The 17266-nt window shown below is 38.0% G+C and overlaps 1 protein-coding gene across 3 annotated transcripts in view; it reads right to left on the bottom strand.

Annotated features, from left to right (window-relative positions):
* Positions 1–17266, bottom strand: part of LOC113925083 (hedgehog interacting protein) — a 95129-nt gene that overhangs the window by 22503 nt on the left and 55360 nt on the right. For all 3 annotated transcript variants that reach the window (XM_027599605.2, XM_027599607.2, XM_027599608.1), the window contains exons 5-11: positions 16144–16295; positions 15595–15768; positions 14508–14651; positions 10950–11071; positions 8304–8427; positions 7203–7333; positions 3231–3312 (exon numbers count right to left, since the gene is read on the bottom strand). In XM_027599605.2, coding sequence (XP_027455406.1) covers positions 3231–3312; positions 7203–7333; positions 8304–8427; positions 10950–11071; positions 14508–14651; positions 15595–15768; positions 16144–16295 — 929 coding nt within the window. The remainder of the gene's footprint in view (positions 1–3230; positions 3313–7202; positions 7334–8303; positions 8428–10949; positions 11072–14507; positions 14652–15594; positions 15769–16143; positions 16296–17266) is intronic.

Here is a 17266-nt window from a genome sequence, read left to right as displayed (position 1 = left end):
GCAGGCTCCCCCAGTAAGGAAGATTCGGAGATAAGACCAGTTGCCTCCCTGTCCTGCCAGGATGGACTTGTTCCTAGTCTTGATTAGTCTTAGGCAGCACGACTGAGTGAAACTAAAATTATTGCCTCCCTCTTTTGTGCTCAGTGTATTCAGTCTGTTTTCTGGAACTACTGGCCAAAGGAGCTCCCCTGACCAGGACCGGCAGGACCCTGTACTAGAGACTTTTCGGGACCCAGTGAGATGACTCAGCAAGCTGGGTGATTGGTATTGACTTGATCCTAACTCCACTCTCTGATGAGATGCAACTGTTTCACCTCTGAAAACATTCCTGAAGTGTGTTCAATGTTCTCACGCGGAGGAAAATTCACTCCTTCTCTACTTTTTTTTTTAAATGACTCCTGAGTTCTCCTTAAGGAAAACCGGGTTGTAGTCTTATTGGATTTTCATTTTTTTTAAATTATAAATAATGATACTTGATTTTTGTAACAGGTTATCTTGCCATCCTTTTTGAGATGGATGCCCACTGTAAAATGATTTTAAACTTATGTAAATGATTATGTAACATATAGCCTTAGACCAAATTGTCCTTACAGACTGAGGTGGTAATGCTGGAACCTCATCTGCTTTTGCCAAAATGACTTCAGAATATTGTAGATGGTTTTTAAACTCCTTTGTCTTCTTTATAGGTGAGTGTGTGTGTGCGTGTGTGTAGGGAAAAACAGAAAACATAAGTCCTATGGTGAGTAAGAATGTAACCTCTATGACATGTAATACAGAACGTAAGTTAAAAAAAAAAAAAAAAGCCCAACATGGAGCTCAATGTGGGGCTTGAACTCACAACTCCGAGATCAAGACCTGAGCTGAGACCAAGAATTTGCTACTTAAACAACTAAGCCACCCAGGCACCCCAAACATAAAAATTTTGTAATTCGTTGTTACTCTCTTCCAGAACCATGAGTCAAGGGCTGTTTGAAAGTAGTGATTCTGAAAACATTATTCTAACAAGTCTGGGGACTCCTCCACAATAATATAATTAACCTAAGATTTTAATTTGAGTTAGATTTTTGATATAACAAGAAATGTCTGTAACAAGAAATGTTTTTTTCAGTTGATGAGGCCCTTTCTTCAAATTCTCCCTCCAAAGTTTTGGAGAAACAATTTGGCTCTGAAGCAGACATTCTGAACACTGCTACGCTAGTAATTAGCTTGTGTTTCTAAAATAATCTCGGTCACATACACTAAAGTGTCTGCTTATATAGAACTTCAACTCATCTAGGGAGAAACACTATAATAATAAACGTTGGCATCCAAATTGAAACAGCATGAGGCTCCCAACAAATGTTTATGAAAACATTTGTTTTCTTACAGTCAGCTTCATTTTGAAATCTATGTCTATGTCTGTGTACAAGGACAGTGTGTTTGGGACTCTGTAACTCCCCCCACCTTCTGAAAACCAAACACACATCTTAACCCTGGCCCCACACGTGACAGGACTCACCAGAAACAGGCACCATAATGAGAAGTCAGGCCTTTCAGGTATGTCACTCTGAGACCACCCTACTAGAGGAGGCCCCAAGATCACAAAGCCAAGGTCCCTTATGGAAACCCTGGTAATTAGACACTAATAATGGATGGAAGGTGTAAAATTCACCTCAGCTCACCACCAGCAGACTAAACAATCCAGATGAAGAGAGAAAGATTTTGTGAGAAGGAGGAAGAATTCATGATAAGACTACCTGGAAGCTTGTGAAAGCGTATCAACTTTGACAAGCATGATGGAATAATGACTATTAGGAAATGAAGGGCATTAGATCTGAGTGAAATCCCTAGACATCATTAGGAATCAGGAGAATGCTGCTACTTTGAGTTTTGTTCTTAATATTGCCGACTTCAACCATCACCAGAGAATCTGATATTTTTTTCGTTCATTATTTTTCTTTTCACAAAGAGGGCATTCGTTTCACACCCAAGGAGAAAAAAATCTCCTACAATGCATAGATGGGTGCTTCTCTTACTGTGGAAGAAAATGTGTATTGTTACATAGAGGAGGAACACGACCAGGGCGTGACAGATGAATATATGTGATATGCCGACAGACGATTTAGAATTGATTACTCCTCTTTTTGTTCTCTAGTACCAACGTCAACTTACACTTTTCTCAAGAAAGACAGTGTTTTGTGGTATGGGAAAAGGATGAAAATCTCTATTTTGTTAGTCTGTGATTTTTCAGGAAAAACCTACATCATAACTTACAAATAATATGTTTGAAGTGTAACTAAATTCATGCTTTTAGCAAACTTTTTAGGTTATTAGAATGTATTCTTCTAAAAGAGACTTGAAATATGGGAATTTAAATATGCAAATGGGCTCATGAAGATAAGTTAGTACAGAGAGAATTTGAAATTCATAGCATGGTGTAGCGACAGTCTGACAACCATGTGTTCAACAGTAGTGGTATCTGAGGACACCCTAGGTTCTGTTAACAGTTATTTCTAAGCTGATGACTAATATCTTTTTGATAATATATAATTTTAGCAGCTGCTGATAGTTCTGCCTTTATCCATTAAATTAACAACTGACTAACTATGATTCAAGATAATGCTGTTGTGATGGGTGGGTGGAAAGGAGCAGGGGGGATAAATATATTTTTTAAAAAATTCAACGTTCAAGTGTTCCTCTTGCTGGGGTAAATGACAACATTTCTTCAGTTTCCATTTGTTTTGTCACAGAGGCCTGCATGAGAGCTGTGAGCTGTCAGATAGTTTTGAAATGAGGCTCAGATGTTGAACCGCCAAATAGCTTATCTTGATTACCTGATGAAAAAATCATACTGAACAGCTGTAATGTCTGCCAGTATGGTTCAAGTTTTCTAGAAAGAACCCGAGGGTTTGTTGCTTCCACCATGAAAGCTAAAGCCACAGCCCTACATAGGGTCCTTCTCCAGCATGTAGCTGAGGACGCTGATTCCACAAATAGAATGCTGCTCTCTGATGGCAACAAGAATGACATGAATCTGTGGACACAGTAAGGCTTTAAAGTCCAGCAGAGTCAAGTCTAGACCTCATAGACTGGAGCTGAGGGTCCTCCCAGGACAGCACTTAGCATATGCACATGGCCAAAGTGTTCATCTTTGTTGACTGCTAATTGGAATTCGTCATCACCAATTTGAACACAGTAAAACAACCTGGAGAAACATTACTTTGACTTAAAGGAATATGAAGAGATCTCACCTTTTGGGATCTACAATTTTGTAGAGTTTTCCATTGTGAGTCTGGGTCATACTTTTACTACTTGATAGAATATAAACTTCACCTGTGAAGAGAGAATTACAGTAAGTTAATTTACAGTATCACAAGGCCTTACTGCCTATTGCCTAGGCAGATATTTTATATAAATCAATAGGTGGATATTTTAGATTTATTTTTTATATCTATTTGTAGATCTATGTATATATGTATGTGTGGGTATATGAGTATTTGTGTGTGTGTATCTTTATCTATCTGTATTATCTCTGTATATCCTCCAGGAAGGTCACTTGCCTAAAGATGATGAGTTTCACAAGTGTACTTTCACAGTGCATCCAGAATCCAATCACTTCTCTCTATATCCTACCACTGTTCCAGAGCAAGCAGATACCAGTTTCTCCTGGATTAGGGCAGTAGCCTTCTAACTGATCTCCCTGCTTCTACTCTTGTTCTTCTATGTTTAATTTCAACATACCAACCCCAGAAATTCTTTTAAAGCAAGTCAGATCATTTAATTGGTTCACGCTCCTTTGCTTCAATACCTCCAATAGCTTCTAATCTCTCTTACAGCAAAATTAAGTCCCGACAGTGGCCTGTGACGCCCCCCTTTATTGCTCTGTCTGCCTTTATCTGCAATGTCACCCTCTTGTTCCCTCCTCCCTAGTCTCGCTAGCCTCTTGACTTTGTACACAGGAGGCACCTGTCGCAGGCTCCTGTGTAAGGTCCCCGCTGTTTCAGGCTCTTCCTGTCCCAGGCTCCTGACTCAGTTCCTATCTCAGCTGCTGTTCCAGGCTCTACCTGTCTCAGCATCTGTCCCAAGTTGTCCCAGGCTTCTGTCCTTCGCTAGCTCTCCCTTAGGTTGACTTTCCCCCTTCCTTCAAGGCTGTACTTAAATATCATAATATCATCTTTCCTGACTGCACTATCTAAAATTGCACTTCTCCCAACCCTAGAGGTAGCAATCTCTAACCCTCTTCACAAGGGGATTTTTCTCCAAAGCACTTATTACTAATTGACACTATATGTATATATATCTAGCTCCATTTACTTGTTATTGTCCTTCTCCTTTAAAATATAAAATTTATGTCTCCTTATCTGCTGCTGTATCCCTAAAAGCTTTGCACAGAATAGGTGCTCAATAAATATTTGTAGCATGAGCATTGAGAGGCAAGTTTTATCTTGATTTATTCTGCCCAAGATCAAAAGGTTTGGTTACTACGTTGTTATTATTAATTGATAATTGGAGGCCAGATGGAATCCTTTTAATTTAAGCTTTTTAAAACAAATATATTAAAGTAAATTATTTGGGAAAAGAGAGACCCTGATGTTCATCCCAACTCTACCTCTTTAATTCTTGGTGTTGGGCTGTGTTATCGATGATGAAACACAACAGAGGAGAGAACCACTCTTGTTTAGTACCACCACTTCCATAGAATTCACTGCATAGCATGGATCGCATGAATAGGGACTTATAAGCTGTATTTATGATGATATGCTTATAAGGCTTTAAAATTCATATTTGGTTCTCATTCATGAAGTAGTCCTTGATTTAGTCTCTATTTCTCTATTCCACTCTATTATGGTTTTTTGTTTTTGTTTTTTAGCACATTCTACTACTTTCTTACTTCTGGAAAGGATGTTATGGGTTTATACTAAGAATGCAGACACAACAGAAAAAATAAAAATGAAGTTAGGAAGCAAAGGAATGTAAGCAAAGAAAAATTAATATTTATTTTGTCAAGTACTTTATACTATTTATTTCACTTAATCCTTACAACAAACCTCCTGGTTTATAGCTAAAAAAACCAAAAAAACAAAAACAACAAAAAAACACACACATAGAAAAAACAGACTCTCAATACTTTTTGTTTCAAAAAATGCAAAAACCTACTCATTTTCTTTATGGCTCTTAGTTTTTTTAATCTTCTTAAAAAAATTTAAAGTTTTATCTATTTAAGCAATCTCTACACCCAACATGGGGCTTGAACCCACAACCCCAAGATCAAGAGTAGCACACTCCCCCCACTGAGCCAGCCAGGCACCCGCTTTTTTAAAAAAGTAATCCCTATACCCCACATAGGGCTCAAACTCACAACCCCGAGATCAAAAGTTGGATGCTCTATCAACCAAGCCAGCCAAGTACCCCCATGTGGCTCTTAATTAAAGCCAAAGAGTTTCACATTAAAGCATAATTCAGTGAAGACATGTTTAATTTTTTTTTTAAGATTTTATTTATGTATTTGACAGAGAGACACAGCCAGAGAGGGAACACAAGCAGGGGGAGTGGGAGAGGGAGAAGCAGGCTTCCTGTGGAGCAGGGACCCGGATGCGGGGCTTGATCCCAGGACCCTGGGATCATGACCCGAGCCTAAGGCAGAGGCCTAATGACTGAGCCACCCAGGCGCCCCAAGGCATGTTTAATCTTATTATAAAGTATACATGATGTTATAGCTTTTGGACACTACGGATTGTATATGCTTCGTTTGTTAGTTCTGCTCCCAACATAGTATTAAGTGCAGATAGATGTTTGGGTATTTTAACCAATGGTGGTGATACTAACAGGATGATTGATGGTGAGTCATTTGCAGTAAGGTCTGGGGAAATCAGAATGATTCAGTCACAACATCTAAATATTCATCTCTAACTCTGCCACAAACAATTTAATCCTCATTTATATTTTAAAACGAGAGTTTGCCAATGAAATTTAAATTACATAACAGGATTTCAATGAGAAAGAGTTATCTCTTTGGTTCTTTTGAGTGAGCTAGGAGATATCGAGGGTAAATTAATTGTAAATGTTTTCAATTTTGGAATAAGAAAAGAAGGGATTGGAGGTCTCTTCTTTAAATCATTATATTCCTGTAGTTCTGAAATGCATGTCAAGTCCCTGTTAACCTAAGTGAGTGGCATGGAACTATTCCTGGTGAATTCTGCATCTGATGTAATAAAACCAAAGCTGGACTTCTAGGGAAAATATTCTGATTTTGGGACACCTAAGTGGCTCAGTTGGCTAAGTGTCTGCCTTCAGCTCAGGTCATGATCATAGGGTCCTGGGATGGAGCCCTGTGTTGGCAGGGAGCTTGCTTCTCCTCTGCCTGCCGCTCCCCCTGCTTGTGCTCTCTCTGACAGATAAATAAATAAAATTAAAAAAAGAAAGAAAATATTCTGATTTAGATGGGAAACACAACTCTTCTTTCTTAAGACCCAAAATTCATCTCCGAGGCTAAAGGAGCATAATGGCCATGGTTTGTTTGGATGCTGTTCTTTAAATAGAGTCATTATGAAAGCTACATTTATCTCTATAATTTAAAATTTGGAGCATTTTCACTCTTTGATGGCATTCTAATTTCAACTTCTCTTTGCTTGTAAGCTGTGCACATTTTGATAACATACCAACAAATATATTGTATGTTATCCCATAGATCATCATCCAGAAGATAATTTTTATTCTGTGCAAAAGCAGATCTACAAATTCAGCTTATCATGTACAAACTGCATGCCCCAATGCACAAAATAAAATAAAATTAAAAATTCAGAAATAGAGGATAAGGTGAGGCCAAGATTTTTCTTTATTTAAAGAGACACAGATAAGTGGAAAGGCTTTCAGATAGAGAATAGAAACAAATGACTCAGATTTATCTAAAATATCAGTAGGCATTTATGATTTTCTTCTCTTTAGGACTCAAAAATTCTCTTTTGTTCTTGCCTTCCATTTTCCTGCTTTGTTACTTTTATATTTTTGGAGTGGAAATAAGATGTGAAAACCCCCAGAGGAAGGTCATTGGGAGAGAATACATAGCTGGGCCATCTCTAATCTCCAGAGTAGGTCACCCTTGCTGCGGGTTACATTGCCAGCAAATGGAGGGCAAGATTGTTACACTTATTCTTCAGAGCAAAACAAAGCCTCTTGGGCTAGGGAGTGAGAATGGAACTTCATAGAAATAGTTTGTACAGTACCTAATTCATCTTCTCCAAATCCCAGTATGTGACCTGAAAAGTAACCTCTACAGGAACCACTGTTGCCGAGACAGAGTGGTTTTTCTTGCCATTGCTTGCTCACAGGACTTTGCTGGAGGGTTAAGAAATTCCTACAACAAAAAGATACCGTAAACTTACAGTGAAAATATGCTTTTGCTTAAAAAAAAAACAACAACACAATAAAATGCTTAGAATTAAGGTCACAATGAATAGTTGTGCCATAAACCTGGCTTCTAAAAGGAAAAATAATATAGCCCATAATGTGTGCGAATACTGTGAAATTCTCATGTGGGGAGAAAGTACTTAAAGATAGTATTTTGTTTGGAGGGGGGCACTAAAAGTACCTGAGTATGAGAAAAGCCCTCCCCTTCATCCAGAGAATGATACTTCCTCTCCAGGACTAGACTCCATGCTGTGCTATTAATCAGAGAGAGGGACAGGGGGAAGATCATGGGGTCAGTAAACTTTTCGAGTTCCTTTTAGCGACCAAGCATAGCAGTGCTGCCATATGCCTGAATGCCAGTGACTTGGGAAACAAGATTCATAATTTGGGTTTCATCACTAAGGGTTCCTGAGAATTATCCACACAGTGACCTCTAAAAAGGAGGCTAAAATTTAATTGTGTAGTATTCTTACTGATAGAGACTAATTAAGTTCTGTTGCTAAAAGTTCTGAAAGTCTGGCAAAAACAAAAATCCTTAGCCTTCCAATTTCCAAATAATTTGGAAAATATTTACACAAGTCATGTATAACAATAGTTTTCAAATTACTCATTGTCACGGTAAATTTATGTTAGGATGAAGGGAAAAGCCTACATAATATGAAAAGTCCATCTGAAGACTTCTCTGCTCTTAAAAATTACTTTATGAACTTAATCAAATTTGTTTAAAAAGCATCTCTTAGGAAGTTCTTTAATTAAACCACCATACATAATGAAACAAAAAGGAAATAATAATGTTTATGTGTGTCCCAGACCTGACCCCCAAAGAGAAACAATCATTTGAGTATTTTATGACAGTTTGCCCACTAATCAATGGATATGTCATTTGATACATCAAATTGTGGTATCAGGAAACCTACCCATTACGGTCTCCAAACACATAGCTTCCATACAGTCTTTCAGACTGGCAGCCTCGGTAAACAAATCCACCAACCAAAGGACCATTACTGAATGGCTTGAATTCTAAAAGTGATGGCTCACTTTCTGGAAAGAAATAAACATAACATTAGATCAAATGAAACATTTTTATGAAATAAAAGTAATGGAGGTCAAGTAATATTATTATGATAATTTAGGCTAAATTTGAAATGTGTTCCATAGTACACAAGATGAATCCTGTTCTAGATATTTAGTAAAAATAATTAAGTTTCTTTGCTTAAATAGTATAAAATATAAAGAGCTTCCATGTGCAGCTTACTGAAATGGGAACGCTCTACAAATGTTTGCTGTTATAATTGCCACCCATACTAAATTTTCAATGAAATTAGAATCTGGATATTTTGGAAATCATGGTTATTTACTTAAGAACCAAAAGACTTTAAAAAATAATAATTGTTTTAAAATTGATTTTTTTTTTGTAGAAATGCTTCTTCATATACTCAGTAAATTAAGCCAGACCTCTGTCAAGTTATATAAAATGTTTGAAAATTCATATTTTAATGAAAATAAAAGTATAGGGCGCCTGGGTGGCTCAGTCGTTAAGCGTCTGCCTTCGGCTCAGGTCATGATCCCAGGGTCCTGGCATCGAGCCCCACATTGGGCTCCCTGCTCCGCGGGAAGCCTGCTTCTCCCTCTTCCACTCCCTCTGCTTGTGTTCCTGCTCTGGCTATCTCTTTCTCTGTCAAATAAATAAATAAAATCTTAAAAAAAAAAAAGAAAAGTATAGTACATAAAAGGTCTTTAAAACCACACTTGTATATTTAAAAACATTGTCACTCAAGTGATATCTTCATTTAAACTATTTTAATAGTTTTGTTTATAGAATTGTATGGTTAACGATGTCTATTGCCACTGTTCTTTTTAATTACATGTGTATAGTTATGTATCTCAGTCTTTCCATGCATGTCATTATATACTTGACTATGCATACGCTAATTGCAATGGAAAAAATCTAAAGCCAGTTGCAAATTAATCTGAAAATTACTTATTATGTGCTTAATGTCAAACAAGTCATTATCAACAGGCAGTATTTTAAGCAAAAGCTTTTGTGGGAAGATGGTAATTTTAAAGTAATTCTCCCTTCCCATGTGGTTATGGTGACTGTATTATAAAAAGAAGAAAAGATTAAGTTTTAACTACTTCACTGAGAGGCAGCATAACTGAATGATTAAGGTCATGAACTCTGGAATCAGTCAACCTGGGTTCAAGTCCAGACCTTGCCACTTTATGTTGTATGATAATTAACCTTTCTGTGTCTCAGTTTCCTCATCAGTACAATGTGGCCAATAATGGTGCCTATCACACAGAGTTGTTCCTCCAATGAAAGGAGTCAAGTTTATAAAGTTACTACAGGGGTGGGCATGTAGTAAGTACTGTGGATGTGGTTATTTGGTTTTTATTTTTGTTTTCTTCTTTATTGAAGTAAAAATGACAAAGTTGTAAACTATTTAAGGTGTACATCGTGGTGATTTGATATATGTATATGCTGTTAGAGGACTCTGTGGATGGGTTTTCAAAACATAAATGCAAGGCTACCAATATTGTAGCCAGTTTCAGCAGAACCCCAATTAATGTGATTGGAGAATTTAGTTTAATCTGCATAAAGATAGCCAAATTCCATCACACCAGTATCTCATAAGATTTTTTTTTCAAACCATATCATTCTTTGGTTTGGTTTTTATAAGATACGTGCGCACACACACACACACACACACAACACAGGAATACCTGGAAAAAAAAATAAAGTAAAATAACTGAATACCACATGAACTAACACAGCTGCTTTATTCCTGGTGGTAAATAAATATCTGTATAGAATGAGTAAATAGAAGGAGCAATCAATTTAATAATCTTAATCTACTGTGTTCCCTGGATCATAATAATTTTGATATATTGCTTCCTCCAAAAGTAGTAAATACTAAAACACTAAAAAATATTAAGTTTTTGGACTTCATTATTATCCAACTTTATTTTGTATATACATCTCTATAACACTCTAGTAATCATGTTATTAAAAATAATGTCTAAACATCCCATTTTCATGACTTGGGTAAATAACATGTTTTTACAAGTCTATTATGTTTTCTCTAAAATAAGCACTTTAATAAAATTACATTCTTATTTGAAACATTATTTTTCTAATTGCTGAGACTAGCATATTGGGTGTGCTAGTTTCAGCAATTTCTTACCTTTAACCTGTTTTTTCTGCTGTCTATAAGATGTTAAGACAAGTCCTCCTTATATATTAAATAAATAGAAGTTATTCATTTTGACTCTCAGATGAGCAAAATATAAACAGCTAATTTTTGAAGGTCCATTAAATTTTGGGACCTACAGAGTACACTTCAATCCATAGAAAGGTAATTACCCAAATGGAATTCCTAGGGCTTTTAAGCGTCACTGGACCTTTAAAAACTCGTGCAGTTTACTCCCTTACCACTGTTAGGTCAGTGTTTTTATGCTTTCCCAAACGCTCATTTTGTAGAAATCCTTTTCTCTTCAATTAATGTATTAAAATAAAACAAGGCCCAAACTAAAGCCAAATCAACAAATTATGCTCTACTTACCATAATCTTTCCCTTTTATTATCTGTAGGATTCTGGCTGATGATCTGTTCTTTCCATTGGAGTCTGAACAAAGTATTGTTAAATTGATGTTTATATCAGTGGGATGTCGGTCCACAGCACATCTGCGTAACAAAAGGAGGACATCCATGAATTCTTACTGGGTCTTTTCTAAACTCAGACTGGAGATTTCTGACATAGGAACCCTTTGTGAGCTGGCAAGGACCCTGTGGTCTATTTCGTTTGGATCCTCAACAAAAACATTCAGATTTGTTTGTTAACTCTGCTGAAGCTAAATGACCTCTGGAGAATATTTCCTAATTTCTCTTGGTATCTCTCTCTAGTATGAATGTGCACAGTGACTTAAAACATTTGTTAGTGTGTTATTAAGGACTGCCACATATATAATACACTGGTAAGGTATGAGAGCCTGCGCTACCATCAACTCACATCTGCAACACACAAAATAGAATTAGTTTTGGTATTACTTTTGTGTTTTTTACATGGGATTGCTATATTCTAAAGCTCAAGTTGCTCTAACAAAGGAAAGAAAGTGTATGCTAAAATTTAGGGAATAAAATAAAGCTGGTCCCACAACCACTGAAGTCTTTTATATTAACTATGTCTTCATGTCACCCTCAGTCTGGAACTAGAATATTTCCATGACTTAAGCCATTGACTGTAAATTCTACGAGCACAGGGACCACTTCCAGCTTCTTTATCACTGTATTCTTGTTACCTAATTCAAACCCAGGGATATAAAAGGGGCTCAATATTTGTTGAATGTTTAAGTCCATGAGGGACTGGGCATGTGGAGTTTGGGTTGGGATAAGAATGAAGCTGTATAATACAATTTTTGAAGATCTCACAAATGTGGAAAACAGTGTTGCATTGTTTTCAGGTTTCTCAACTTTGATATTATTGACATTTTGAGCCAGATAATTCTTTGAGCAGGGGACTGGAAGGTGGAGGAGAGGGAAGGTTCTGTACTGAGCATGTAGGATGTTTAGCAGCATCTCTGGCCTCCAGCCACTAGATGTCAGTAGCAGGAACCCCTCCAAAAATGTTCCTAGACATTGTCAAATGTTTGCTGGAGGCAAAATCATCCCATTGGCAATCACTGTTTTAGGTCAACAAAATACATTAATGACTTGACAACCGAACCAAACCATTGGGACTATTAAATAAACTAGAAAACAAAACAACCTGAGAGTAAGTTCTGGGTCTTAAGAGACGTTAGGAGTCATATGTAGCAATCATCTCAACAGTAACAACAACTACAAAACAAAAATTGTTGCATCCAAATGATCCCATTCATAATAGGGAAACTATAAGCCTGACCTGTCAAAGATGAGTTAGTTGTTCTGTGGCAACAGTCCCTTTATTGTCCTCTTTAATTCAATGATTCACAGAGTACAATGCCTGGCAGGGAACAGGACACAGACGTGATGTGACTTAAGGTGGAACTAAATCCATACAGGAGGAGAAATTTTTCCCATATTGTCTTCCTTTTAAAGATGGAGAAACTATGACAAAAGAAGGTTTGATCTCTTTCTATCAGGAAAAGAGCAAATCTGGAAGGAAAGCCCAGGTCTCCCAAAGGTGGAGATGCCATCAGGCCTAGCTCTGGCTGAATACCGTGGCCACTGAGAGCCACTTGACCCCTCTAACCTTTAGTTTCTTATGGAAAAAAAGAGGTGGGACAGTGAAACTTCTCTGTATGATACCCTATGGTGGGTCCATGTCATTATATATCTGTCCAAATCCACAGAATGTACAACCCCTAGTGAACCCTAATGGAAACTCTGGACTTTGGGTGATAATGATGTGTCAGTATTGGTTCATCCATTGTAACAATGTCCCACTCTGCTGGGGGATGTTGCTAATGGGGAGGCTATGCCTGTATGGGGGTCAGGGGGTTTATGGGAAATATCTATGCCTTCTGCTCAATTCCAGCTACCACTGAGTACTGCTGAGAGGCATAAATAAGATAATGTGCGTTAGATACTTAGCTCAGTACTCTGCACCTAGGTGCTTAATACAATCCAGCTTTACTTCTAGCCAATAATTGTTTTCGTTTCCTTTCTGCTTTATTAAATCTTTCTCTGCTTGAAATGCTCTTGGAGGGAGGCATGACTTCCCTTTAGCCCGCTGCTGCCAGAGGAGGTAAGACACGATGGCACAGGCATCCTGCCATATGCAAGGTCTGAAAAGGGCCTCACCCTGTGTTTTTGCACTGAGGGTCCAGGACCCCCGGGAAGGTTGCACGAAAGCTCCAGTGAGACTGTGGTGACTCAGGCTGCTCAACTTCAAAGTGCTCTTTGCGGTGGTATCTGTGAGTTCTGAGCTATAGGAATGGAATGTGACAGTTTCCTCCACATCCTGAACCCACCTTAAGTATTCCCTGTCGCAAAGATTTTAAGATCTGCTGAGATGCCAAAAAGGAAATGAACTGTAGACTTGGACTTTGATGGAGGGGAGATGAAGGGCATGAGGGATTATAAAAATAAAAAGTTTGAGAAATACTCACCTTGCACATAGTGAACACTCAATAAACATTAAATAGCAATAATAACTTAGCTAGTAAATGAATGAATGTGGCCAAATATCCCGTAGTATGAACAAGAGACCACAGATTGGATGAAGCTTTCATCATGGAATTGCTATATTATACTTCATAGCATTTTTTTAAGTGTACTCCAAATTTCTCACTGTACGTACATCTTAGTACTCCTTTCTTTATAGTTATTATAGTAAACCATCAATATGAATTCCTTTAGTATCTATAAATTTTTTTCAAGTGAAAAAATGTTAACATTGAGCTCAACTCCTTACGAACTGATACTGCATCATCATACGTTAAGTAAAGCTATGATAAGAACTATAATTTATTTAAAACCTACCATGTATTTCAGGCACTCTACTTTGTACTTCAATCTAGATTTGTAGTAAATCATTATAGCCTCTTTGCAAGGTAGCTATTACCACCCCGATTTAATGTGTATGGAAATGGGGCACCTCTTGGTTCTGGCTCAGGTCATGATCTCAGTGCGGTGATCTCAGGGTGGTGAGATGGAGCCCCTTGTGGGGCTGGGTGCTCAGTGCAAAATCTGCTTAAGACTCTCCCTCACCCTCAGTCCCTCCTCTCTTCTCTCTCTCAAATAAATAAATCTTTAAAAAAATGAAAATAAAAAAATAAATGTGTATGGAAAATTTCATTTTGGAGGGCTTAAGGAGAAAATCTAGAAGGTTTATTATCTCTCTAAATTTGAACAACTGAAGTCTTAATCATTACACCTGCCCAACAGCATTTATCTAATAATACTCCAGAACCTTAAGGCAATTTTTCTCCATGAATCTGTCCTTTTCCATATGTCTACCCTGCCTTCTCAATCTGCTTCACACATTAATAGAAGAAAGAGTGCTCAGATAATGAGCTGGTGTGATTCTGGGGGCGCAACCTTGGCACGACCTCTGTGCCTGGACCCCTCTTTCTTTTCCCAGGTCCCCAATCCCGGCCTGGCTTTACAGCAGAGGCAAGAGGACAGATCGTGTTCTCACCTGCCTGGATCATGCAGGCCGTGGGCAAACACTTCCGGGGGCTGGTTGGTGCTGTTGAAGTGCGGGTTGCTCCGTGGTATGGAATAAGGCACGTTGCACATATCCGTGTCCACGTCCAGCCGGAGCACCGAACCTGTGAAATCACTGAGATATTGGAGGACAAGGTTCAGTGTTTCTGCTTTTGTTACGTATTTCACCTAAACCAAATATAAGGAGGTTGCCCTACAGTCCAAAGAATCATTCCCTCATTTGAGACAAAATTATTTAAAGTTACAAATTCCGAATCGTGGGAAATGCAACCAGGGGTAGGTTGGCTTCAGACAAGCGGCAGCACCGCGATGCAGCTCGATAGTGGCCGAGGACGGCAGCATCAAGGGCATGCCACATTTTGCAACCGCTCTTTATGTTTTGCCAATCCATGCACTTTATGCCCCCGCAGAAGCGCCGCAGCACTCTGAGTCCGGCCTGCAGTGTGGCCGCGTTCGGACGCACGCGCTGGAGCGTGCGGAGGGAGCTGTGCCTTTTCCAGCCTGTGTATCCCGCAACCCACACGGCACTAATGCACTTTAGAACATCTGGGTACAGCGACTTCCAAAAATACCATCATCGTATGGCTAAATTCCTCTTCATCTTATAAAAGTTAAATATTTAACCAAGGCGACATAATTCAAAGACAGTTTTTTTTTTTCCCAAAGACAATTCTTAACTCATCGGCTCTGACACACCCCCACCCCCACCCCCGCGGCTGGCTGTCACTTAAAACATTTTAACATCAATGGGAGCTTTTTCTTTCTTTCTTTTTCTTTCTTTCTTTCTTTCTTCTTTCTTTCTTTCTTTCTTTCTTTCTTTCTTTCTTTCTTTCTTTCTTTCTTTCTTTCTTTCTTCTTTCTTTCTTTCTTTCTTTCTTTCTTTCTTTCTTTCTTTCTTTCTTTCTTTCTTTCTTTCTTTCTTTCTTTTCTTTCTTTCTTTCTTTCTTTCTTTCTCTCTCTCTCTCTCTCTCTCTCTCTCTCTCTCTCTCTCTCTCTTTTTTTCTCTTCCTTCCTTCCTTCCTTCTTTCTTTCTTTTTCTTTCTTTCTTTCTTTTTTACCTTAAACCATCCATTTCTTCCATATCATCCAGTGTGATCATCCCATCACCAAGAATGACGTATAAAAAGCCCTCGGGACCAAAGAGCAGTTGCCCTCCTAGATGCTTTCTGTGGAGTTCTGCGACTTCAAGAAATACTCTGGCTGTTCTCAAATCAACTTGATGGGGATTTTTTCTACATCGTGGGGAGGAAGCAATATTATAATTGTTAAAGATGTAAGGTGAACCCACCAGAAAGTAAACCGTACACAAATAGGGGAGAGACAGCGTGTAAATAAGGAAACATATGCTTAAAATGGATCTAATAAAAATTCCCGATAGATGACATTATTTTCTATGTTTCAGAAGAGGCATGTAAGCTGAAAGAGAACTGAGGAAAAGTGCCAAAGCTACCATTTCTCTCAGTTCTCCTTAAGGACACATATGTGGTTTTCAGCAAGATGGAGATTGTGGTTTAATTACTGTCACCTTAACTTCTAAAATAATTAGGAAGAGATAATGAGAAAATAAGACTGAAAAATATTTATGCTTCAGGGCATTTTAGTGATACCTGGATACTGTGTATTCCACAACTCGAAGAATGTGGTCATGAGGCCCGATAGCCCACCGTTCTTGGTTGGTGGTATAAGACACATAGAGCTTTCCATTTTTCTTGTAATTGGGATGGAATGCAAGGCTTAGCAGACCTCTTTCATCTCCTCCCTGCAGTCAAATGAAAAACACAAAGAATTGTGAAGTTAATTATGTTCTTTATTGTGTTTCAACGGGAACCCCAAAAGAGTCTCTCTCTTTCTTCTGGATAATCTTTGCCCAAACTCTTTTCTTTTCTTCCTTGACTACTGCACAAAAAAGGATTATAAAACATTTCACTTTACAGAACTCTTTAAGAGTTAGAACAAGACAATTGTCTTGTGTGGTTATCTATGCACAAGACCCTTACACCACTTTTGTCAAGTGATTTGTGTATGCAATCTCGGGAAGCTAGGAAGACAAGTTTAAGCGCTACGAAGAATTCTTTGCCGGGTTACTAGGTTGCTTGTAGTTCATAGAAGACAAATAAAAAGGTTCATAATCAGCAGTCACTTCTAATCCAAGTCTCCCAAACCTAAAACACAGTGTGGGCTGCCAACTCCCACTGTCTTGGCAATATGTTTAGAAAACAGTTAAATTGCTTGTGTAATATGTAAACCTTTGTTTTACCCTGGAGGCATCTACATCAGTTGTCACAACGATGGTGGTCTGTTCATCATAACTAGGTAATAAGCAGCCTTGGCCTATCTACATAGGAATGAGGTATTTTTACATGTATCTTTCACAGCATAGAGCTTTTCTTTATAGATGGATGGAGAAATGGGAGCAGAGCTAAAAACCAGGGCTGGCATGGGGGTGGGAGAAATACTAGAGAGGAAAGGGAACACTAGGAAATAAAAGAAAGATCCTAAACAACTTTCTTTGTTATTATATGAATGTCAAGAATTGTATATGTTAGGCATGCCAAATGCTGTAACAATTAAAACATCATCATGTTCTTAAATAGAAAGGCATTTTATCTTTATTTTCTGCTAATTCAGCTTGATGAAACTCAATATGGTCTGAACATTTGTTTTATCCCACAAGTAGTCTAGGGATTTCTATAATGAAATTAAAGTATCTGAAATTATCTAGATCAGAGT

Source organism: Zalophus californianus, chromosome 2 (assembly GCF_009762305.2).
Source record: "Zalophus californianus isolate mZalCal1 chromosome 2, mZalCal1.pri.v2, whole genome shotgun sequence".
NCBI classification, from domain to species: Eukaryota; Metazoa; Chordata; class Mammalia; order Carnivora; family Otariidae; genus Zalophus; species Zalophus californianus.
This window is presented reverse-complemented; position numbering and strand designations above follow the sequence as displayed.